General features: G+C 35.3%; 2 protein-coding genes across 3 annotated transcripts; one reads left to right on the top strand and one right to left on the bottom strand.

Annotated features, from left to right (window-relative positions):
- Positions 1-7,765: 7,765 nt before the first annotated feature.
- LOC129891924 (uncharacterized) lies at positions 7,766-9,936 on the top strand. Of its 2 annotated transcripts, XM_055967414.1 has the most exons (3): positions 7,768-7,912; positions 8,040-8,116; positions 9,029-9,936. In XM_055967414.1, the coding sequence occupies exon 3, from the start codon at positions 9,081-9,083 to the stop codon at positions 9,513-9,515; it is 435 nt and encodes a 144-aa protein (XP_055823389.1). In that variant the 5' UTR covers positions 7,768-7,912; positions 8,040-8,116; positions 9,029-9,080; the 3' UTR covers positions 9,516-9,936. The 2 variants fall into 2 exon arrangements, with proteins under 2 accessions (XP_055823388.1, XP_055823389.1); XM_055967413.1 differs by lacking the exon at positions 8,040-8,116 and having other exon boundaries at positions 7,766-7,912.
- Positions 9,937-10,734: 798 nt separating this feature from the next.
- LOC129891923 (serine/threonine protein phosphatase 2A 59 kDa regulatory subunit B' gamma isoform-like) lies at positions 10,735-20,760 on the bottom strand. Its single transcript, XM_055967412.1, has 2 exons — positions 19,034-20,760; positions 10,735-11,433 (listed from the first exon to the last, which is right to left on the bottom strand). The coding sequence occupies exons 1-2, from the start codon at positions 20,309-20,311 to the stop codon at positions 11,065-11,067; spliced, it is 1,647 nt and encodes a 548-aa protein (XP_055823387.1). The 5' UTR covers positions 20,312-20,760; the 3' UTR covers positions 10,735-11,064.
- Between the last annotated feature and the right edge of the window lie 3,634 nt (positions 20,761-24,394).

Below are 24,394 nucleotides of genomic sequence, written 5' to 3'. Positions count from 1 at the left end.
TTAGTTTGTTATTATTCATCTATTTTATTACATAAGAAAATATATTTGTTAAGAATCTATCTCTTTCATTCAATGAGGTTAATATGTCATGATCATATTGACTGATCCCTCACATTTGTTAGACACTTCAACTAATATTTTTTTTTAAAATACACTAATTTGATAATATCATTATTATTACCTGCTCCTGGGGGCTGGAGATTATAGCTACCTTCATAATGGTGCATCAAAGGTCCAATTCTTTTGATAACAGATAGTAGTCCCTCCGTCCATTTTTACTTGTTCAAAAAATTAAAAGAGTTTAACTCATATGCACTCAGAGATACCCGGGATTCATTGATGACCACGATTCTTGTAATGGTTGTAAGGGACTGGGAATTATGGGATCAATTACTGTTCATACTTTCTGGCAAAAATAATGTGATGAAAAGAACTGTTAATCCTTTTTTTTCTTTTCTCGGTTATTTCAATTCAATTGTCTATTTTGCTATTTCCATTATATTATTTCTATTACATTCACACTTCCAAGGAATTAATTGGATTGGTACTAATCACAAATTTGGAGCATGGGTGTATAAAATTCTAACAACTTCACCAGAAACCACCAACCTCAGAGTAATTGTATTTGCTTAGGTATTCTTTTTCTTTTTTTTATGGGCAGAAGATACCTACACTGCAGTTATGATAAGATGATATTAATTGGTTCTTTGTATCTGTTTGGAATCAAAATAAAGTCCACTAAACTAATGTCACACCCCGGGAGGGTACCCTAGACGTGGCCGGCACTCGAAGACCATTGCTGGTCCTCAAGCGAACCACGTGATCCAATCACACATCCATTTATATCAATCAATCAGCGGAAAGTTTAAAATAAGAAATACTTTAGTGGGCAACTCAAATCATCACTCTAACTCAAATAATAAAGGTCATGGGCCAACAAATTGAACTTCAATCTATGTCGTTAAATAGTTTGACAAGAATAATTCAAGAAATAAAATACTCAATCGACACATCACTATCTAGTCTATGAAGCCCCTATCACTACTATCTAATTGGTGACAATGACATGTTCATGGCTACCTCAAATCAGAATGAAAAGGACTAAACTCAACGCAAGAATAACATAAGCGGTGTCCTCCGAATGTAGGGGAGGACTCACCAATAAGCTGAGTGTGAATAGATCCTCAATGGTGCTCCTATTGACGATCTCTTAAACCTGTCTCTGCATTATGAAATGATGCAGGTCCAAATGGACGTCAGTACATGGAATGTACGAGTATGTAATATGGCAGAATGAAACATACCTCAAGGTAGAATAATGTTAGTTCAGATATCTCAAATCAGGAAGATAAGGGAGACTCAATCAAGGTGTCATAAGTCTAAAGTAAGAACACAGTTTAGATAGAGAGCAATCATAAACCATCTAATCCAATCTATCATGTACAATACAATTCAATCAAATCATTCAATCCAATCCAATCACATATCATCTAATCCAATCCAATCATATACAATCAACTCAACAATCACGTCAAAGGACTCAATTCAATAGGTACGCAATTTAAAATTTAGCAATGTTATACAATCCAACTCAATCATCACAATCTCAATCAAACCAATCATATCATGCACAATCCACTCAATTTGGGAGTTTCTCTAACCGACAACCATCACCATATGAGCAAGTGATAGTACAACAAGCCGATGTTGTTGCCACGTCCGTTCATACTTTGCCAGGGTATGAACGAATCAACCGATAATGATTCCATCAATCAATCAAGTCCTATCATTTCAGGACAATAAAATAGGGAAACATCTGATACGGTACAATCCCTTCCTACGCTGGCTACGTAGTTCATGGAAATCAAGTATGGACTATACTCATACCCAATTCGGTGCTCAATACTCCTCCCAAGACTCAATATGCTCATATCCATCAAGTGAGTAAAATACTCAAAATACTTATTTAGTCTCATTGGACTCTTTCAAATCAACTCATTAGTCTCATGTACTCTTTTCAAAACTCAATCAAATCTGGCCTCATTGGACCTTCTTTCAAATCAACTCATCTCAATCATCAAACTCTTCTCTTTAAATTTGCTACAATCTTAACTCAATGAATGCATTTAAAACATAGTTTTTAATTCCTCAACTCGATCTCAAAATAGATGTGTTAATGTAAAAATTGTCAACTCGTTTATACTCCAAATACTCATACTCAAAATAATAATTAAGAGACTTTTCAAACTCAAATCATGCTTAAACTCTTTCTAAATCAAAGATGAAAATAATCATCCTTTAAACTCAAAATAGTGTATAAATAGTTTATGCAAAAATGTTCACAAATTATTTATTTAAAACTCCTTCTCAAATAATAATTTATACTCATATGAATCCAATCAAATCAAATTATGCAAATCACATATCATGTAGTCACATTAGACTCCAATCTATTTCACCTCAAACATCATCATCAACATACCCCTTCATCAATCATTCTACATATGTTAAATAACCACCATTCACATCATCATTCACACCATCATCAAACATCATCATTCACATCATTATCAATCATCTTGCTCCAAAATTCTCATTTTTACTCAATATTCAATTTCATCAAATTCATATAAAACAATACCTCATTTCACTTTGAAAGCAATAGCGTTTTTTATTATACATAAAAACCATCAATCTCAACCTCAAGATAAATTATGATCAAAAAGAAAATCTCATCTTGGTTTCATGTGAATGAATACATGAATCCATAATCTCAACAAACTCAACTCAAGAAAATCATTAATACATATGGATTTATATACAAAAATTCAAGAAACATCCATAGAAGGTTCAAATCTTTCACAACTTTCATCCATCACATCTATGGGCATATGGAAGAACTCAATCCATATTTTGGTTAGCCTTACATACTTGGAAATTAAAGGAAATCAAGACTTGAAGGAATGGCTTCAAATCTACTCCTCTTCTTCTTCTCTAATTTCTTCTCTCCAAGTCTTCCACGCCTAAAATGAGGAGAAAACCCTTCTTGGTGTGATGAAGAACTGATTTTTTTGTCCCAAAATGACTGGGGTTATATTTGGGGGATGGGTGGGGAAAAGTTCGGAATGCTCTTCATCAAAGAAAATCTGGAAAACGGGTTAAAAACCCTGCTGGCGCGATAGCTGGCGCGTCGCGCCAGAACCCAAACTACTGAGGCTAGTTGCCTGAAATTTCTGCAGTGATAATCTGCGGTAAAATGGTCATAACTTTTGACTCCGAGCTCCAAAAAATGCAATCTTGGTGGCGTTGAAAAGAAGACTCAAATAAATTTAATTTGATAGGTCATAGGCCACCCAGTTCATTATATTCTAGGAGATATGCTCATTTGAAGTTGATCCTTATACTAACTCATCCAAAAATTTAATCGATTGGAATTCTTTGGACTCAGTTTGGTGTTGGAGATCCCTTATGACCCCTAAACACATCTATCACACTTCAAATACTTAGGAATTGATCTTAACTCATATATAAATTTACAAGTCCTTCGATTCGAGTCTACACACACAAGATAAAATGTACGAGTATTTGCGAAAAAAATTTCGGGGTGTTACAACTAATTTCCAGGTCAAGGCAAAACATAACTTAAAAGAGCCATTCTACTAAGGCATGAAAAAATGTGTGACCATGGGCGGTTTGGTGTTGTGTTGCTTAGACTCTCTAAAAATGTTATCGAATCCTTTAATAATGCATGACACACATCCCACAATATTTTTAAAAAGTTCGAGCAAACATACTACTTCAGAGTTTAGTCCAATTGACATTAGAAGCTACATAATTAAATGGAAGGAACAAATAAAAGTAGTAAAGATAAGAACATAAACAGGGTTTAAGATAATTAAGAGGGCATTTTTGAACTTTCATTTTCCTCCTACAGCACCTCCTCCTTCTTCCACTTCATATTTCCCTGATCTCGCGGATATTTTAATTCCAGCGAATGATGATGCCATATCCTCAATTAGATTAATTCTTAACAAATTAGTATTTGCAATTTGTGACTAACAAAGGACAACCAAAGCAAGTGCACCGGTCGGATTGACTAAACCAATGCAATAATCAAGAAGGCGATCGAGAAGATATGAGTTCCCAAACTGTAGTATAATTCTTTATTGAAGATGTGAGTTTTCCCTCATCTTACTTCCTGCCACAGATTATAAGAGAAGGAAAACTCTTAACAATAAAGAAGATGTACTACAACTACATACACATACCCTCCATACAAAGCAAGAAAGAAAGCAGTCCTGGCCTTGTGTGAGCCCACAAGTCAAGCAAAAATCAACTTCACACACTAAGAATATCATCATTATCTGAGGAAGAGCTGAAAAACCTTTCTTTCTCATACAAAGTGAGTATACAGTTAACAAAACCACTTCTTCTTTGAACAGTAAAGAGACAAACAAATAAAAAAAAAGGGTCCGGCCCTTCTCAGTATCACCTAGGAAGAGGCCATCGATTGGAATAGAAAATTTAGAAAGCATTAGGTACGAATAAATTTCCTAGGATTCTCTTCCTTTTGAACTACAAATTAAACATGGGAATCGTTGAAATAACTTGTTCTTTTTTTCTCTCTAATTTATCTAGCTCCTTCTTATACAATCATCTGATAAAGTCTCATTAAATAGCACTTCCACTTCCAGTGGTCACATACTTACAAACCCAAACAAACAATAAAAGTTAAATGGAAAAGTTAAACCAATGGAACAATTAAGAAGGACTTAGAGAAGATATGAGTTTCCAAACTGTAGTATAAGTATATATCGCAGATGTGAGCTTCCTCTCATCTTACTGTTGTCGTCTGTATTAAATTTAGTAAACCAAAAACAGTAAAGATGTAAGGGTAAAACAATATTCGAGTCCACAGAATTCACTATGTGTCTTTAAGGAATTTAATCCCTTCCCTGTACCCAAGGTTATGGATTATTTCCTCTCAGGATAAAGCGGATAGAACATTAAAGAAGTAGCGGCACCTCAAACTTCTTCAATTTCAGTGAACTCAGAAAGCAGTAACGTAATCACACAAAGACACAACTTTATTTGTAAGAAAATATATGCAGAAGAGAAGAAAATTCGATATTCAAAACTAAGAAGAGGTCTCTCTATTAATAGCCAACAAAGGGTTCGAATATATCTGTTCAGAACAGTCTCATCTGTTTAGAATAGGCATAGTGTCTTTTTGAAAATGAATGTCTTTTTGGAAGGAACAGGTCCTTTCCGAAACATTTCCGCAAAATTTAAATAGTTAATTCAGTTATTTAGTTAATTCTGTGAATTAAATTAATTCAAATTAATCTGTGAATTAATTAATAATAATAATCAATAATTCTGAATTAATACTGAATTAATATTCAGAAAAAAGAAATCACTTAATGAGACTAATAAATAAATTGTCTAAAAAATTATCAATTAATCATATCAAAAGCCGAAGCCGAGCGAGCACCGACGGCGGCACGAGGGGGCACCCTCTACTTTAACCCTTTATGAGTCAAAGGAAATCTTTCCTAATATAAGGACAAGACTTTTTCTTTCATCTACCAATGAGAGAGAAATGACTTTTCATTTTTCCTTCATTTGGTTTCCCCACATTTTTCAATTCTTCTTTCTTATTCTTTCTCATTCACACTCCACTTAAACCCAACACTTACTTCCCACCACAAAGATTATGAGAGAAGGAGAACTCTAACAATAAAGAAGATGTACTACAATCGCATACACGTACCCTCCATACAAAGCAAGAAAGAAAGCGACTCTAAAGCAAGAATCAACTTTATGCACTAAGAATATCATCATTATCTGAGAAAGAGCCTAAAAACCTTCCTTTCTCATACAAAGTATGTATACACTTAACAAAAACACTTGTTCTTTGAACAGTAAAGAGAGAAACAAATTTTAAAAAAAGGTACGGCCCTCCTCAGTATCACCTAGGAAGAGGCCATTGATTGGAATAGAAAATTTAGAAAGCACTAGGTTCGAATAAATTTCCTGGATCCTCTTCCTGTCGAACTACAAACATGGAAATTGTCGAAATAGCTCTGTTCTTTTTTTATCTCTAATCTATCTAGTTCCTTCTTGTAAATCATCTGACAAAGTCTCATCAAAAAACACTTCCACTTCCAGTGGTCACATACTTACAAACCCAGACAAACAATAAAAGTTAAATGGAAAGGGAAAGAAGTTTAGAACGAAACTATTTTTTGACTTGAATGACAAAGAAGTGATGTTTATTTATCTCATAATTAATGTATATTTTCTTTTTTCTTATAGTTCAAAAGTATCTCGAGAGCTGGTACTTATATTCTAAACAATGTTCAAATTATTTAATTTTTATTTTATACTCACTACCATAATACGTTTAAATATAATGAAATTCCATCCATTATATACAGATCTGGGTGTCGAGTTGAATCAAGTCTAGTTCAATTGAATTGATCTAACCAAGCTTTACTACAATTTAACTAAGCCTAGAATTGCTCTTCTATATTTGTTCTCTTATAAAAAGGCAAAAATTTTAGGAAGCTTTCATTTATTCATATACTAAATTCAAGAGCAATTAAATAAGCTATATGCGAGTGACTGGACAAACTATGAAAATGGTAATTATTAAATCTTAAGTTATTGATTATTCTAACTAAACAATAAATAGGAAAAAATTAAACTCATAATAGATTGATTGATTTGAAAAAATATATATATAGCAATAGAAGTGAATTAGTCGTTCAATTTAGAAATTTTAGTCGAATGTTGAATTGCATTAAATATCATTTATAAAGTAAATATTACTAAATAAAATTGATACTAGACACTTTGAATTAGGAGAACTAAATTGGTCGATAAGGTGAAGTCACTAGCTATAAATTGAGTTACAAAGTGATTAAATTTTTATTTACACCAAACAAAAGAGCATAGGGTAACAAATTTATAATAAGTAAATAAATATATTAAACATAAGGAATGAATTTACTTTTAAAAATGAATACTACATAATTAAATGAGTCAATTCAATCTGAGCTTGAGCTTTGGTCAAGTTGAGCTTGATTGAGTCTTACCAATTGAGTCAAGCTAAATTGAACTTTGAACGAAAAAGGCCGAGTCAATATTAAACTCTTCTTGAAACAAATCAAAATTAACATTCTCTGAACCTGCTTGTTTCTCTATGTATACTTATGTATATCTTACCAAAATATACAGTATAAACAAATTATTTTCTTTCCTTAATTAGGTTTAGGTTATTAAAAAGAAAACATAGAAAAGAAATAAATATTGAAACTCTCTTTTTCATGAATTTAGAAGATCAATTCTCCTTTATTTCTTTCCTCGCAAGTCGCAAGTCATAGGATCTTAGGCCAAAATAAGTAGTTGTTGTTTTTTTTTCTTTTTAGGGTTTGTTTGGTATGGTATTTTTCAGTCCTTTTCATGTTTGTTTGATTAAAATATTATAAAAAATACTCTCCTTGGAAAAATAATTTATTTTAAGAAGTGAGAAAAATATTTTTTCTAAATGGAGAAGTAAAAACAAATTTAACAAATGACATGTCAAGTTCATTAATTTCTCCCCACTCAATTCCAAGCCCTTTGACTGTCCCACCTCGGGCTCCGGTCACCCTGAACCCCCATTTGACCCCATTTGCTCGTGAATAATATTTTTTTTATTTATTTATTAAATACTAAAAATATAAATAAGAAATTCAGAGCAAAACATTTTTCGTTTTTTGTTTTGCTATAATGGTGTGGTTGGATAAGGTAAAGGGACAGTTGTGATAAACCCTCAACACTTTGCTCTTCAAGGGTTTTAGAGCCAGTCTTCCAATCCCTGCTGCTTCATCTTACTTTTGCTTCCAGAAATCTAAAAAGAAAAAGGGTAAGACTATACATTTCTATTAAACCTCTTTTTATAGGGTAGATGCACCATTTATTGATTCTTGATTCTTCTAAGATTTTGTTTCTATTGAGTGAATTGGTTGTCAATTTTTCTCCTTTTTGCTCAGAACATGGATAGATGGGAACCAGTTTCTTTTCTTGCTTCTTTTCTGCTTGAATGATATCTCTTTTGTACAAGAAACTAGTAAAATCCTTCTTCCGCTTCAGTTTGTATGAAGGTGCTTGACTTTGAACTACAGAGTTTAGATGTTAATTTGATTGTTGTGTTATATTTTTTGCGGTAATGGAGGAATAAAAGTTTATTTAATAGAATCACATGAAAAATTGAAGTATTTGAAATGTGATAAATGAATAGTATAAAAAAATTTGGTGTTTTCCAAAATGAAAAGATTGTAGGAGTATAAGAGGGAGTGATAATTTTGTTGGAAACAACTGTAAAATTTGGTAATTATTTCATGTTTGCAGTTGCCAGAACTGCTGCTGGAAACCTGAAACTTCATATTTTCTTTGATGTGTGTAATTCACAATGATGAAACTAGCTTTTCAAGTCCCAATAGGTCAGTTTCATACCATCTGGTTGCTACTCAGCTAAATTGGTCTTGAATGGCCTATAAATTCTTGTCTTCCTTTGGGACCTAAGAGAACGACCAGTTTCTCCATCGAAAAGGAAAAAGAAAAAAAGAGATGTTTGTTTTGGTTAAATCGGGTCAAGGCAACTTACTATTATGAATTCAATGACGGTTGGACAAAAAGCAGTTAGTGTGTGTGTTTATATAGCGCTTGACTAAACAGAATTGAGATGGCTGCAGAACTTGCTATAAAATGTTCCAGATGGATGGTATTTGTTCGTTGGTAATACCTTAAACACAAATAAGAAAACTTTAAAGAAGATCAAATTGTGGATGTGAAAGTACATTTGATTGAGATTCCTACGGGATGCATCATAATTCATATATCATGCAAAATATTTATGTGCTGTTGTGTGAGTGATTCCACATACCTACATTTCTCTTGGACATTGTGTTGGAGGAAACAAACAATAATAGCTTGTATTTAATTGACTTGCTTTAAACTAACTCCTGCTAACGTTATGTAGTGAGGCTGGCTCATTTTTCTTGTGATAGCAATACAAATATAGAGGGTGTCATATGGCGAGTCTCATAACTATGCCTGCTTTTAGCCATTTATCCACCAACACTAGCTGCCTAGAACGAAGAAATATTTGTGCATCCTCCAGGAAATGTCGAGGAGTTAGGGCAACAATGACAGAGAAACCACTGGAGGAGCTGTATCAAGTGAGAGTAGAGAGAAATGTGACAAAAGATCGACTAATGGAGCTTGGAGTTCCACGATGGTCAATGTGGAAAACTGGCAAATGCAAGTTACCTTGGGATTGGCATGTAGACCAGTTGGTTTACATTGAAGAAGGTGAGGTAAGGGTGGTACCTGAAGGAAGCAAAAGATTTATGCGGTTTGTGGCAGGAGACCTTGTCCGGTATCCAAAATGGTTTGAAGCTGATCTCTACTTCAATGACTTCTACCAAGAGCGATATAGCTTTCGAGCATATGGAGATGACTATTGAATCAATTTCCTGCGACTAGGCTCATAAAGATACTAAATTTCCCGACTTCTAGTGCAGTTCACTTATTAATTCTCTGTTTCATAAGCTTATGCTGTCTTTGTAATACAAATGGTAGAACATAGTCTTTCCAAATGGCACGGTGGCCAGATAACATTCAATTCAGTAGTGGTATGAATGATTTATCTTTGCACTGGTCAATTCCGACATAGATCTTGAATACAACCTTCCATCTTCTCCTCTCTGGATGATAAAAGTCTTTGCCAGCAGCTAGGAAGTCTTTCAGACATAAAAAGATACTGCGAGCTGTTTCTTCATCATCATTGTTACATTGGGAGATTTGGTCAGAATGTATTGGTATCAAATTATCAGTTAAAATACCAACACTAATATCATTTATCAGTTACTTTGAGATTGTTTTTAATGTAAATGCGCACTGCGTATGGATTTTTATCATTAAGCTGTATTTTTTCTGCCTTGTGGACAGCAAGGATAAGCCACAACCTGCTCATGCTCAATAACCTCCCTGATGCTGCTAAAATCCTGCATCAATTGTCTTTTTCATAATTTGTAAAATGTTGCACCAGTTGCATTTGCAAAACTGGTTTAAACAGAGACGATTTTAAGAATGATCAGGGGAAAAAAATGCTATTCGTGCAATCAGAGCCCATACATAGAATTTCGCCAGTGGAATTTGAAACTCTACGAGTCTACGACAGTGGTAGATGACATAGCCAAAGAGAATTGCCAGTGGGCGCAATTTCATCGAGCTAAACTAGGGACTTGTGATTTTTCTCTCAACAATGGAACAAAAATAGCAAAGAAGCTTTTTCACCTAAACAACGCCACAGGAAATATCATAACTCATAAGCATACTGAACTGGTTTGTACATAAGATGGACAAGCATATGCATGAAACTTGGAATACAATTCAACTCTTGTAGTACCAGAAGAATAGAATCTGCCGATTGAATAGTGCTTGCTTGACTTGGTGGTGTAATTTTAAAGCATCTCAAGAATTATATTTCCATTTCTCTGTGTCCAGACATATTGAGGTCCCAAATGTATATTCCACAAACGTCAAATCATTATGTAAATTCCAATCACCAAACTGATATTTGCATGAGTGATGATGGGGGTAACTGATTGCCTTCACAAGTTCCCACAACAATCAGAGAAGAAACCATAGATGCTAATTGTTGAATTGCAAAAAGAGCATAAGAACACCAAAATAATATTTCTTTTTTTGATAAATATAACCAAATAAATATTTATCAAAAATCCCAAGAGCCCCTAGATCTGAGACCTTAAACATTTTTTATAATACAAAAGCAATGAGCCGAGCACCTGCCCCCTTCTCACCGCCCCCCCTCCCCCCCAAAAAAAAAAAAAGCATAAATGGAGAAAAATATAAGAGAAACTTGGTATCCACAAAAACCATTATCACCTTCCTCATCAGGCTGCTAAGCTTAACACACCATGGATATGGGCACCAAGTAACAAAATACAATTCTTGGGCCTACATCTATGGTTCAACTACCCAAATTTGTCGTTAATTGGTGCTGTTGGCAATGACAACAGAGGAAGCAAATCTAGAGACGAGCACAGCTTCATTACTCACAAAGTTGGACGCTGCTACATCTTCTAAGCGTTTCCAGGTCAACTCCCGCCTCTCCTGCGTCTCCTTGTTTTTTGTCTCATCTTCTTGAAATTTCTCTAAACACTCATCAAAAAGTTCTTGATCAGCATCTGAAAAGATCTTCCTTACGTTCAACGTCAGACTTTGAACAGCTTGGTTCCAGTGACCACGGGTGTTTTTCTCCAAGAGTGGAAAAATTAAGGGTAAAATCGCTTTACGATTCTGAATTATTAGATTTCTTATGTGATCGTTATTCCACAGGAACAGAGCACGTTCAGCTACCTGCCAGTTTATGGAAAATGGAGACATTCAAGAGTAGAATAGACTTAATGCAGATAATGATTCCAGAAATAACAAGTAGACAATCCGTTTCCAACAGGAAAGATAGGTAAGGTGTATTATGAGGTTTCTTGCAAATAAGAAGTCGGTGTGTATTTGGACGTTTCTCCAACGTAAGATTAGGTAACTTTGCAGGGGTGAACTTCATAAATATCATTCTGTTCACAAAGAATGCATGCTGCTTGTTATTGTCCCTCCAGACTCCAGCAATTAACTTATGAGATAAAATCCATTAAGAATGAGACTAAGAATCATACTTCGGACAAATCAGAAAAACAGATAAATGGCATTGTTAAAAGAATTAGGACACCTAGTAGAACAATACAAATGGACCATGAGCAAAATATGAATGAGACATAGCGGCAAAAGCAATTGAATAACAATTTATAAGATTCTTTAGATTGATCACTGGAAAAAGATAGGGAAGGCCACAATACCCAAGCTAAGCTATTTAAATCTTAACTTCCAAGTGGTTTTACTATAAGGTATAATTTTATTGATGTAGTGGGGAAAATTCCGGGTAAATCAGATTTTCGACGAAGAACACCCAAATCTAGACCAATTGGATCTCATAGATGCCCCAAAAACTAAGTATAAGCAAAAGGCATGCCAAAGAGCTCTTCTATTTCTTTATGTCCATATAACCCACCTAAGGGGCAAAGAGGCAAGGGGGTTACACCCCAAGCTCTGCATCTCAACTTTAAAGTGTTTCAAGGTAATGAATCCTCCATTATGACAATGCATTTCCTGCTCCCATTAAGTGATATTCAAGAAAACAGTTCTCACCGTCAAACAGTATAAATGAAAACAGTGTAAAACTGGCATCGCGATACTGTGTTCAATTCCTTTATTTGGTATTCTATAAAAAGGGAATGGAAGTGCCTATTCACAAGGAAACCTGTTCCAACCAACAACAACATACCCACCAACAAAATGGGGTCTAGGAAGGATAGAGTGTGCGCAGACCTTACCCCTACCTCAGAGGTAGAGAGGTTGTTTACGATAGACCCTCGGTACCTGTTCCAACCAGGTTTTAGAATATTGCTTCCATTTTACTCATTCAAGTGATTCCACATACTGACAAGATTTGGCTTGATTCATTTACTTCTTTTCTCTTTGGCATATCTTTTCAAGTTAACCAGAAGAACATAAAGGTCTTCCCTTTTCCTCTATAGCTGGAATGGTGTTCCACTTCGATTGACACTCTTATCAACCTTAAATACTAGAGAACATCAGAATGGCACTGAGGAAACTCAACCAAGGAGTGATAACACACAAATCGCAAAGGAGATAGGAATCTGACTGCATGTTGTTGCTATAGAACTCATAAATCACTAAAAGAAATAGTTTTATGGGAATAAAGAGAAAACATCAAATACTACTTACTGTCCCTTTTCCCACATAAATTTGACTCATCATCCCATGGCAAGCAATACTTCTACATTTCCTTTACTAGTTAGTGTTTGAAGTTATCATGCAAGTATCTTCATCAGCTTCCTCTTCTATTCCAAAAGGTTATACACCCTCCGTCTCATTTAATCTTACCAGCTTTGCTTCTTTCGTTCGTTTTGAATTGAAAGCCTTACCTGCTTTCTATTTTACTCCAACATAACAAATTAACCACTTTTATAAATGCCAAAATTAACATTTCCTATTGTTAGAATAGGAATAAGTATATATGATCCTACTTAGAGTAGGAATCGAAATAAGAATATTAATAGGAATAGAAATAGTAAATAGTATCCTACTTGGTAAATGATTGTATTGTAGTGTCTATAAATAGGGTCTATATGTAATAATGTAGAGACACAATTCAATAATATTTTTCTCTTATATTTCTAATATGGTATCAGAGCCTCTACGATCTTCATAGAGAATCAAAGAGCTTCCACTGCCGGCAGGCGGCTATTACCCATATATGCCGCCCGTCTGGCCAATAATTATGTTAGCAAAAGTCGAGTTCACTCTGTATCTTTCTGGTGACTATTTTCTCATATCTAATTTGCGTAGCACCGTGCATTTTTTCGGTGACTACTTTTTCATATTTAATTTGCGTACCGTGCATTTTTTTGGACTACTTTCTCATATCTGATTTTTGTAGCACCATGCATCATTTCGGTGACTACTTTTTCATATTTTATTTGTGTGGCACCGTGCCATCCTTCCGGTGACTACTTTTTCATATCTGATTTGCATAGCACCATGTCATCTTTCCGGTGACTACTTTCTTATTTGTGTAGGGTCGTGCCATCATTCCGACTCTAACCATATAATTTCTATTTTTCAGTAGGGTCGTGCCATCATTCCGACCCTACCCATATAATTCTCTTTCTTAATAGGGTCGTGTCATCATTCCGACCCTACCCATATAATTTTATTTCTCAGATTGTGACCACTTTCAGCAATCAAATCTAATACAATGATGCATGAGTATGATTCGGCCAGTTTTACGATGACTTTCTTGTTTAAGATCTACTCATCTCTTGATTTCGAGATGTTCCACATATTTTATACCAGATTTCGAGCACTTTTCAGCGACCATTGCATTGTTTACAAAAAATCTAAGTTTTCCTGCAGTGTTTTCTTTCTATTTCAAATTTACTTTTGCAAAAAAAAAGTAGAAGGTATACACAAATATTTGGGCTGGATTGCAGTGATATTTTCTCCCTCGTGGTTAAAATAGCATATGTCCGCCTTCTTCTATCTATAGTTGTCGTTCTCCATAGGCTTTTTAATCAGTTGGACATTAAGAATGTTTTTCTCCATTGTGATCTATAGGAAGAAGTCTATATGGAGCAACCACTTGATTTTGTTGCTTAGGGGGAGTTTGGTAGCCTTGCATATCGATTATGTAAGTCACTATGTAATTCAAGAATTTATCACTCTGTGTTTTATCGACATTATGCACCGATATCCAGTATTTCATGAGAAGACCAAGCACATGGAGATTGACTGGCATTATGCATCAAATACAGTATTTAATCAGATGGAGGAGTTTGACCACTGCAAATGCCCTGGAGATGGGAGAGAAGTTGAAGGCCATGGGGGCCTGGGATAGTAATGGGGATGCGACCAGTATGTGGGATAGGACGGCTAGTTGTATTAGGACTGTGGCAAGGGAAGTGTTGGGAGTCTCGATTGGTAGTCGTAGTCGACATCGAGGAGACTGGTGGTGGAATGGAGAAGTGCAAGAAAAGGTGGAAGCAAAGAAGATGGCGTACGCAAAGTTGATAGAAAGCACAGATGAGGTGGAGAAGTGGACGAATAGGGAACTTTATAAGATAGCGAGAAAGGAGGCGAAGTCGGCGGTTTCGACGGCAAAAACAATAGCTTTTGAACGCCTTTATGCTGAACTAGAAGAGAAAGGTGGGGATAGAAAATTGTTCAGGCTAGCCAGGGCGCGGGAGAGAAGGGCACGCGATGTGGACCAAGTGAAGTGCATTAAGGACGAGCATGGAAAAGTATTGGTAGACGAGACCCTCATTAAACAGAGATGGCAGTCCTATTTCCATAAACTCTTGAATGAGGAAGGGGACAGAGACTTTGTGTTGGGAGATTTAGAACATACAGGGAGGCATTGCGATTTTGGGTATTGCAGGAGTATTAAGGTCGAGGAGGTTAAGAGTGTCGTTCGTAGGATGCGCTGGGGAAGAGCAACCGGACCTGACGAGATTCCTGGGGAATTTTGGAAGAGCACGAGCTCGGTAGGTTTGGAGTGGTTGACTAGGTTATTTAATGTCATCTTTAAAACGGCAACGATGCCCGAAGAATGGAGGTCGAGCATAATGATCCCTCTATACAAAAACAAAGGGGATATCCAGAGTTGCAACAACTATAGAGGTATTAAGCTACTAAGCCATACTATGAAACTATGGGAAAGAGTGGTAGAGATGAGGGTGAGGAGAGACGTGTCTATTTCAGAGAACCAGTTTGGATTTATGCCGGGACGCTCAACTACAGAAGCCATCCATCTTATGAGGAGACTCATGGAGCAGCATAGGGAGAGGAAGAGGGACTTGCATATGGTATTCATCGACCTAGAAAAGGCTTATGACAAAGTCCCAAGAGAAATACTATGGACATGTTTGGAGGCTAAAGGTGTACCTATGGCATACATTAGGGTGATCAAGGACATGTACGAGGGAGCCAAAACCAGGGTAAGGACAGTAGGAGGGGACTCAGAGCACTTCCCAGTGGTGATGGGGTTGCATCAAGGATCAGCTCTTAGTCCTTTTTTATTTGCCTTGGTGATAGATGGATTGACGCGACAAATTCAAGGTGCGGTGCCATGGTGTATGCTTTTCGCGGATGACATAGTCCTGATCGATGAGACTCGCCGCGGAGTTAACGCTAAGCTGGAGGATTGGAGACATACCTTGGAGTCTAAAGGGTTTAAGTTGAGTAGGACAAAGACAGAGTACTTAGAGTGCAAGTTCAGTGAGACACCTCAGGAGGTTGACGTTGAAGTTAGGCTTGGTGCTCAGGCCATCCAAAAGAGAAGTAGTTGCAAGTATCTTGGGTCTATCATGCAAGGCAGCGGGGAGATTGACGATGATGTCACACATCGTATTGGGGTAGGGTGGATGAAATGGAGGCTCGCTTCCGGAGTGCTATGTGACAAGAATGTGCCACCAAAACTTAAGGGCAAGTTCTACAAAGTGGTGGTTAGACCGGCTATGCTGTATGGGGCGGAGTGTTGGCCAGTTAAGACTTCTCACATTCAAAAGATAAAAGTTGTTGAGATGAGAATGCTGAGATGGATGTGTGGGCACACCAGGAGCGACAGGATTAGAAATGAGGCTATTCGGGACAAGGTAGGAGTGGCCTCGGTGGAAGACAAGATGCGGAAAATGCGACTGAGATGGTATGGACATGTGAAGAGGAGAGACACAGATGCCCCAGTGCGGAGGTGTGAGAGGCTGGCCATGGATGGTTACAGAAGAGGTAGGGGTAGGCCGAAGAAGTATTGGGGAGAGGTGATTAGACAGGACATGGCGCAGTTACAGCTTACGGAGGACATGACCTTAGATAGGAGGGTGTGGAGGACCCACATTAGGGTAGAAGGCTAGTTCATAGTCTCGTTATTCTTCTCTATTCATAGGCGTAGTAGTGCATTACGATCTCTTGCGCTTTGACTTCTGATTTCTGTTATTTCTGTTATTATTTATTGTTTTCTATGCTTTGATTACTCAATTTTACCTGTGATGCTTTCATTATTTATTTAATCGTTATTTGTTATTTGTATTTATTTATTTGTATTTATTTGTTATCTATTCGTTATTTGTTTGTTGTTTTTCTCATAAAGCTTTTAATTTTCTATTCTTATCTAACATTTTTTATGCATTTATGCTTTTACTGAGCCGAGGGTCTCCGGAAAACAGTCGTCCTACCTTGGTAGGAGTAAGGTCTGCGTACATTCTACCCTCCCCAGACCCCATGTTGTGGGATTTCACTGGGTTGTTGTTGTTGTTGTTGTTGTTACTAAGCACATTGAGATTGACTGTCAATTTTTTGAATTCGGGTGATCAACTTGCAGATATCTCACCAAGCCTCTCATTGGTCCTCGTATTAATTACATTTGTAACAAGCTAGAGACATATGACTTGTACGCACTAGCTTGAGGGGGAGTGTTAGAATAGGAATAAGTATATATGATCCTACTTCGAGTAGGAATAGAAATAAGAATATTAATAGGAATAGAAATAGTAAATAATATCCTACTTGGTAAATGATTGTATTGTAGTGTCTATAAATAGGGTCTCTGTGTAATAACGTAGAGACACAATTCAATAATATTTTTCTCCTATATTTCTCACACCTATCATGACAATACTCTAAGCAAAGTGGTAGCAATAATAGTAGTAGTAGAGCTATAGTACAGGAGTAGTAAACTGTTCTAGCTTCTGCCCAAAATTGCACAGCTTCTCATCTCCAAGATCTGTGAAAAGTTTCCTAGTTTAACACTCCACGTGGCTTTAATCAAACTTCTTTGGTGAAAACAAGTCAAAATACATACAAGCTGAAACTCAAGAAAGGAACTTGTGGCTTAAGTTCTCAATACAGTAACCAGAGAATGACAAGGACACAAAACTAGAAATCTGCTTTCAGTGAAGGGCCATAACCGAGAAATATCCTTGATCGACTTTCTTACCTGTTGCTGAAAAACTAATGTTAAAATAAAAACAAAAACATGTATATAGTGTCTAAGGAAGCCATCCATCAACATATAATATGCCAAGGTTAATGGATATACGGCTGATACTTATCGGGAAAAAGTAACTATAATTGAAGCTTTAGCATCACAAATAGCTCCTGATAATCTTTGTGTGTGTGTCTGTCTGTGTCTATTGGTACATAAGAGATCCCTAAAATCTGACAACCTGCTGAGGCAAGCTGTGAGAGATTGAAGTGAGTCTGATCATTTCCACTATACTTGGGCAATCTACAAATCTTTTAATATAGGCTCTTCAGTAAACAAAGCTTGCTAGGTAGACTGGTTATTCTCTGTTTCTAGCCACATATTTCTCCACCAATTTGCTAAATTGGTTTGAGCTATATTGGATGTCGAACTGATTTACAACTGTAACTAACATTACTCAGGCTAATTGTTTAAAGTCGAAACTACTCCAGTTGTGTATCTAATCAAACTGAAGTCAACATCTCTTTCTGTCCTTCGTCTTTCATATGATTGATGATATATTGATATATCACTTGTCCAATCATAAGGAAAAGAAAATGATTATTAACTAAAAGAATGGTGACATGTATCTTCAGCCAGTCAAAAGAAAGTACTAACAAAATCTTTTCCAGAGAAAAATTTCCCATACAATCGCCTCTTTTTCTCGAATTTTACTCTTAGCAACTCCTATGTTCGAAGCAAGATGTTGTCTAATTAGACCACGAATTACAATACCAGTATTTCAACTTTTTATGTTTCGCAGCAACCAGATATGTTCAGTACGCCAAATAGAATACCTCATTATTTCTTATGTATTATCTTTCAGAATTCCCTATCTGACCTTGTATCTTGTTTTCCTCTCTTGAGCCGAGGGTCTTTCCGAAACAGCCGCCCTACCTTTCAAGGTAGGGATTAGGTCTGCGTACACTCTATCCTCCCCAGACCCCACATGATGGGACTATACTGGGTTTGTTGTTGTTATCTTTCAGAATTAAGCTACAGTGAAATTATAGTTTCATCCATGCAGATACTGAAGTTATGCCGTTCATTGCATAGACCGATTTAAATATCCAGTAGCAAATTTGTTATTGGTTCTTGTTATTGGTTCAGCTTATTCTAATAAAAAATTGATGAAATCAGTTATCATCCTCTCCTCCAAATATTTATTAAATCCAAACTCCAATCTGAGAATTTGTAAAGTACGGGAAACCCAAAAGAGGTCCTTATCTAATGAAGCATCGAATCGGAAAGAGAGTTTGAGCTTCAAATTGCCAAGAAGATGGAAGTTAGACAGGGACCAACCAAATATAAACTAAGAAGTTCGAGCTAGCAAAAGATGGAATCAAAAGAATCAGAATATGATACCTGAAAATGAGAGCTGTTGAGACAATGACCTATTTGACGGAACAAAGGGACCATGCAACGTTGAAATTCTGCAGCTTGGGTAGCTTCCAGAACTTCCTCCAACTCACCAAGAAACATGACCTCCTTGCCACTATTGGTTACTGGCCAGTACTTCAGAAGTCCTCTGATCACGGTGTCTGACAACTTGAAGTCTTTCTCCACAAACTGTGTGATGCAATACATGAGTTGTTGGTGGTACATGGCTACGCATTTAGGTTTGTGAAGGGGAATCAATGCACGGACAAGAAAAAGCTTGTGCTCTTCCTTTAAAGGCAGAGCAAATCCATTGATTATACTGCCCAAGATCTCCAGCAATTCTGCAATTCCGTTGTGCTTCTCAGTCTCAAAGATAAACCGGTAAAATATATTATTTATGGCTTTCCTGATAAATGGTCTATGCACCATGAACTTCCCATATACACGATGAAGGATTGTTTTCAAGTACTCGCGCTCCCGTTGGTCCTCTGAATCAAACAGTTCAAGCAATCTCAAGACAAAAGAGTGGTCAATATATCTTTTTGCAAGCTTAGCATCCGTCTCCGATGAAGCCACAAATCGCAAAAGGAGCTCATAAACGACCTGAAGGTGAGGCCACGAGGGTTCCATCGTGGGCTCATCCTCTTCTGGATCAAACATATCCAGTAGCCCGTTGTCATGATTAAACGAGGGTAATGTCCTAAACAAATTGGCAGCAACCATTTTTGTTAATTCTTGCATTGTAACTTCATTAAACTTGGAACTCACAGCGGAAACATAATCAACCAATTCAAGCAATGTCTGCCTCTTGACATCCTTCTCCTTCAGATTCTTCGTAGGGTCACCAAAATCAAACAGCACACAACACATTTGTAGCTTCCTAATCAAAAGATTTTGCTTTTCTGAGCTTGGTACATCTCGAAAACTTGGTAGAACCTCATAAGATAACACAGAGTTCGTAACAGAGGTTCCCGCCTGTCCATTAACCCGAACTGGTTTTTTCCCTTGATTCGGCTTCACCGGGACATGATTCCCATTACTAGTGAGCTGAGACATACCGGAACTTGTTGAATTTGACGTTTTCCCCATATTTCCCGAGCCCTTTGAGTTATTACTACTATCAGTAACACCATAACTGTTGGAATTTGAGTTCACCGATGAGAATGGTGAAAGTTCACTATGACTCGAGTCATTAGGAGATGACGATGATGATGATGATTTTGACGGCTTCCGAGGAAGCTTTCCCAAAAACTGCTTAATCATGTCCACAAACCCACCCACCCACTCCAAGCAAAAACAAAACGCTAACCCACACTAGAACTACACAAAATGTAGAGGATATACACTGCTAAAATTACAACCCTTAACTGGATACGAAATTAATCCTATAAATTGAAACAAACCACAAGCTTAATAAATCATACCTTGAGGAATTAGCGAGAAATTCATAGCAGTCATCGAAATGGCTCGAATTTCCAGGACGGAATTCGATAATACATTCTCGACGAAATATTTGCCGCCGGTGGGGTTGACGATCGGAGAATTGAAGAAAATTAGAATGGATTTTGCCAAGGAATTTGAATTTGGGAAAACCCTAGAATTTTGAACTGGAGAGTGATTAGGGAAATTATGGAGTAGATTTTTTATCATTATTTTTTTTAGAGGGGGGAAAATATGGCGAGAAAAGCACTAGTGCAGCAATAACACTGAAAGATAGTCTTATATTAAAAAAGAGCCCACACGAACACAACATAAGGCCCACAAATACACTTTGGAGACCTATGTTTTTGATAAACAATCTGATCCTGCGAGTCAGGGACGTCAAAATCAACTACAATCCCTTCAACCTGTTCAACTTTTGGTGGGTTACGTTCAATCCATTAAAAATTGGATCGACATATAGCCAAATTAATTTATGAGAAATTTTATTAAAATATTTTTTAATTTGATAGAAATATAATTAATTTTATTAGATACTAAAATTTTATAAATAACAAATAAAGCAATTAAACCTTCGTAAAAATTGAACGGATTGGGTTATGACCCGTATTTTAGTTCAATTCATTTCAACCCAAATAGCTTTTGGATAGATCAATAATCCGTTCATTGATTAATTCAGACTAATTTGACTCGTTCAAATTCAATCCATTTGACACTTTTATTATTTGAAAAAGGTCTGAGATGCCAGATATTCTCAAATATTAGTTACATTTCGAGGAGTTATATTCCTATTTAGCATTTGAGTCAATATCGATTATTTTGACAAAATTTGTATGGTATTGCATCCTAGCTCCACCACAATTTGAATTGCTTTTCGAATTGCTAATGCTTTAACTATCACAACTTTTCCAACAAAATGAATTGGACTAACATAGACACGAAGTACATGATCATTTGTTATCAAAGCCATCATCAAAATACTCATTTTTCGAATGTCTAGAATCAAACTTGCACAAATATAAAAGTATTTTGTGTTAATTACTTTGACCAAAGTGTCAAATTGGTGATACGTATATGATTAAAGTTGAAAATTTGTGTTTGAATTTGAGATAGTTTTGCGTGAAGTATGTCAAACATTAGATATTTTCATCTAAAGTTTGATATGATTTGTCAAGGTTAACTTCAGACATATTTCACTGAAGTTAAGATTTTAATAAGACGCATTTCAAATATCTTTAATTGAAATCATAGACTTGATACGGACTACTTTTGGATATTTTTTAACTAAAATTGTAACCTTGATTAGGCTTAAGATTTATAATGGCTTTGCTAAGGTCAATTTCTATTTATTTATTTTTACTGAAGTTATATATTTTTCAAAGTCAAACTTTAAACATTTTGGCATGAGGTCAGAGCATAAATTTGCATCAACTTCAACTATATATGATAGAAATTCAATAAATCAATTGAAGCAAAAAAAACATGAAAAGAAGACTTCAATTTTTGTGCAATTTTACTAGATTGTTTTTCTATATATATCTATACTCTTTATGTATTTATTTTTTTACCAAATTCAATTAGTGCACACAATATTTTTCTTTTTGAGATATATGAATTTAGATATAAATATTAATTTTGCGTTTTTGACTTACCTATAATTTATAAATGAAATTTTATTGTTATTTAATCGGATTCGGATATATATGCGACAGTAATGGCACCGAATGAGCAAATTTGTCTGAAACTTATCAAAAGTCGAAATTAGTTTTTTTGAAAATGAATACAACTTAAACAATAATGTCCAAATAAGGTGCTTCATGAAATTTTTACATCAAACAAATAAGGGTTCTAGTTGGTTACCGTTTTACCGAGTTGGAATAGACAAAGATATTTTATGAAATTAGTTATCCCACTTTTTATATGGGATTACTAATCATTTCATTTTAGTACAAAATAATTTTTGTATACCAATTAATATTCATAATCAAACGCAAGATAAAATAATTTCACATTTAATCTCATGATTATTATTCCTTATCCCACCAACTAAACAATCCCTAAATGAATGATTACTAAACTCATTTTAAATCAAAAAATTTATATTGTATAGTCACTCATCAAAATAATAATCGAATATATATATATATATATATATCACAATCATATCATCATACATCATATATTATTAAAAGTGGGAAACTCCAACCTTCAAAGTTTGATTACCATTTTGCCCCTCTACTAAATTAAAATATAATTATATATCTAATTAAATACATATATTTTAATCACATAATAAAAGAATTTGAAGTCCAGTAGTTGTATTTTAATTCCTTAATTATTATTGCCTTATAAATTCCCGTTATTACTACATATTACCATATTATATGTTAATAAATTCAAAACAGGTTTTGAATTACATTCTCTTAATTACATCAACGAAATTTAGAATCAAATAAAAGAGGAAGAATTAAATTATTTTCCAGCTAAAACAAAAATTTCAGCAGTGGCGTTTTAAACCCTTCACTTCCTCTTCTTTTTCCTACATTAATATTCTAATCATGAGTTATCTTTCAAACTTTTCTTTTCCTTATAAATTCTCTATTAATTACATACATTTGATACCTAGGGGTGTTCATGGTCCGGTTTGACTCGGTTTTTAGCTAAAACTAAACCAAATCAATTAAGGTGGTTTTTTTAATATTCAAACCAAATCAAACCATTATAGTATAAATTCTATCGATTTCGATTTTGTCGGTTTTATCGATTTGGTTCATTTTTTACGGGTTGAAATAATATATTTTATAATGCAAAAAACTTGACAAACTTATTTACTACCTTCATACTGCAAATCAATAGAATTTTAAAACAACTGTCATTAATTTTCAAAAATACCTAAACTCGTTCAGAGATATTTGAAAACAGAAGAAAAGTATATAAGCTAAATAAGTTACCATCTAAAGTCAAAGCTAGAGCTATAAGAGAAAAACAAATATGGTTCCAATAATAACAAACTTGAATATGTCCTGACTGGAACTATGTCTAATGTTCTTGCAAAGTATATAAGCTAAAATGATAAGCTCTAAAAAGGGCAAAATATCAGCAACATAAATCCATAAGTTGGTGGATTGTTCAACTCCTACGGTCCACGAAGGAAATGACTTCAAAAATAAAGAATTGACAGTCTGTTTTGACTATCCAAGTTAGATACCGAATCTGAGAAGAGGAACCACCAGAACAAAAGGAAGTCCTTCAAGAAGCTTCATTTTTTTCACTATTGCATGAAGTAATTGAAGCATTCCAGTCGTGGCCAATAGAAAACTTGCTACTTTACCTTTCTCCAAGATGAAACTATTTGAAAGAAAACTGAAAGCACGGATCAGCACAGCAACATATGCAAAAATAGTCTCAAAAGAAATTACAAAATTTCCACCACGAGGAAGATAGCAACTACTGTATAGTAGTACAACCTCCACAACAATAAAATTCAGAAGGTTAGCCCATAAAAGGTTAATTATAGACATTACTTTTTCATTAATCAAGTTGAGAAAAATAACAAGGTCTTTAAACAGTCCTTCGAATGATTAACATTCAACACAAAAGAATCATATACCCAACTGTCACCAGAGAAAGGTCACATAATTGCTTTCATAAAAGTGTGATTAAATACAAAAAATAAGTCAATAGCATAATTCAAAAGTACTTCAGGTGAAGCAGTAGCAAAAACCTAAAAATTAACTACCAAAGAGCAAAACAGTTGCACTACGAATTTCAATTGCAACATCCAAACTAATCAATGCTCAAGGTTGTGCCAGCATATTCTGAAAAAAGAAAGAAGAAAGTTTAACAAAGTATGCGTTAAAATTTTTTAAAACATAAAAGACATATTCACAAAGAGTTAAATGTGTA

The sequence above is a fragment of the Solanum dulcamara genome, chromosome 6 (genome assembly GCF_947179165.1).
Source record: "Solanum dulcamara chromosome 6, daSolDulc1.2, whole genome shotgun sequence".
NCBI lineage: Eukaryota > Viridiplantae > Streptophyta > Magnoliopsida > Solanales > Solanaceae > Solanum > Solanum dulcamara.
Note: the sequence above shows the minus strand (reverse complement) of the source record. Positions and strands in the feature narration are given on the sequence as shown.

Excerpts from the sequence above, each read along its gene's own strand:
- LOC129891923 (XM_055967412.1), bottom strand. The coding sequence starts at position 20,311 with ATGATTAAGCAGTTTTTGGGAAAGCTTCCTCGGAAGCCGTCAAAATCA. Across the intron at positions 11,434-19,033 it reads TCAACAGCTCTCATTTTCAG|GTAGCTGAACGTGCTCTGTT; the intron begins GTATCATATTCT and ends ATAAACTGGCAG.
- LOC129891924 (XM_055967413.1), top strand. The coding sequence starts at position 9,081 with ATGGCGAGTCTCATAACTATGCCTGCTTTTAGCCATTTATCCACCAAC.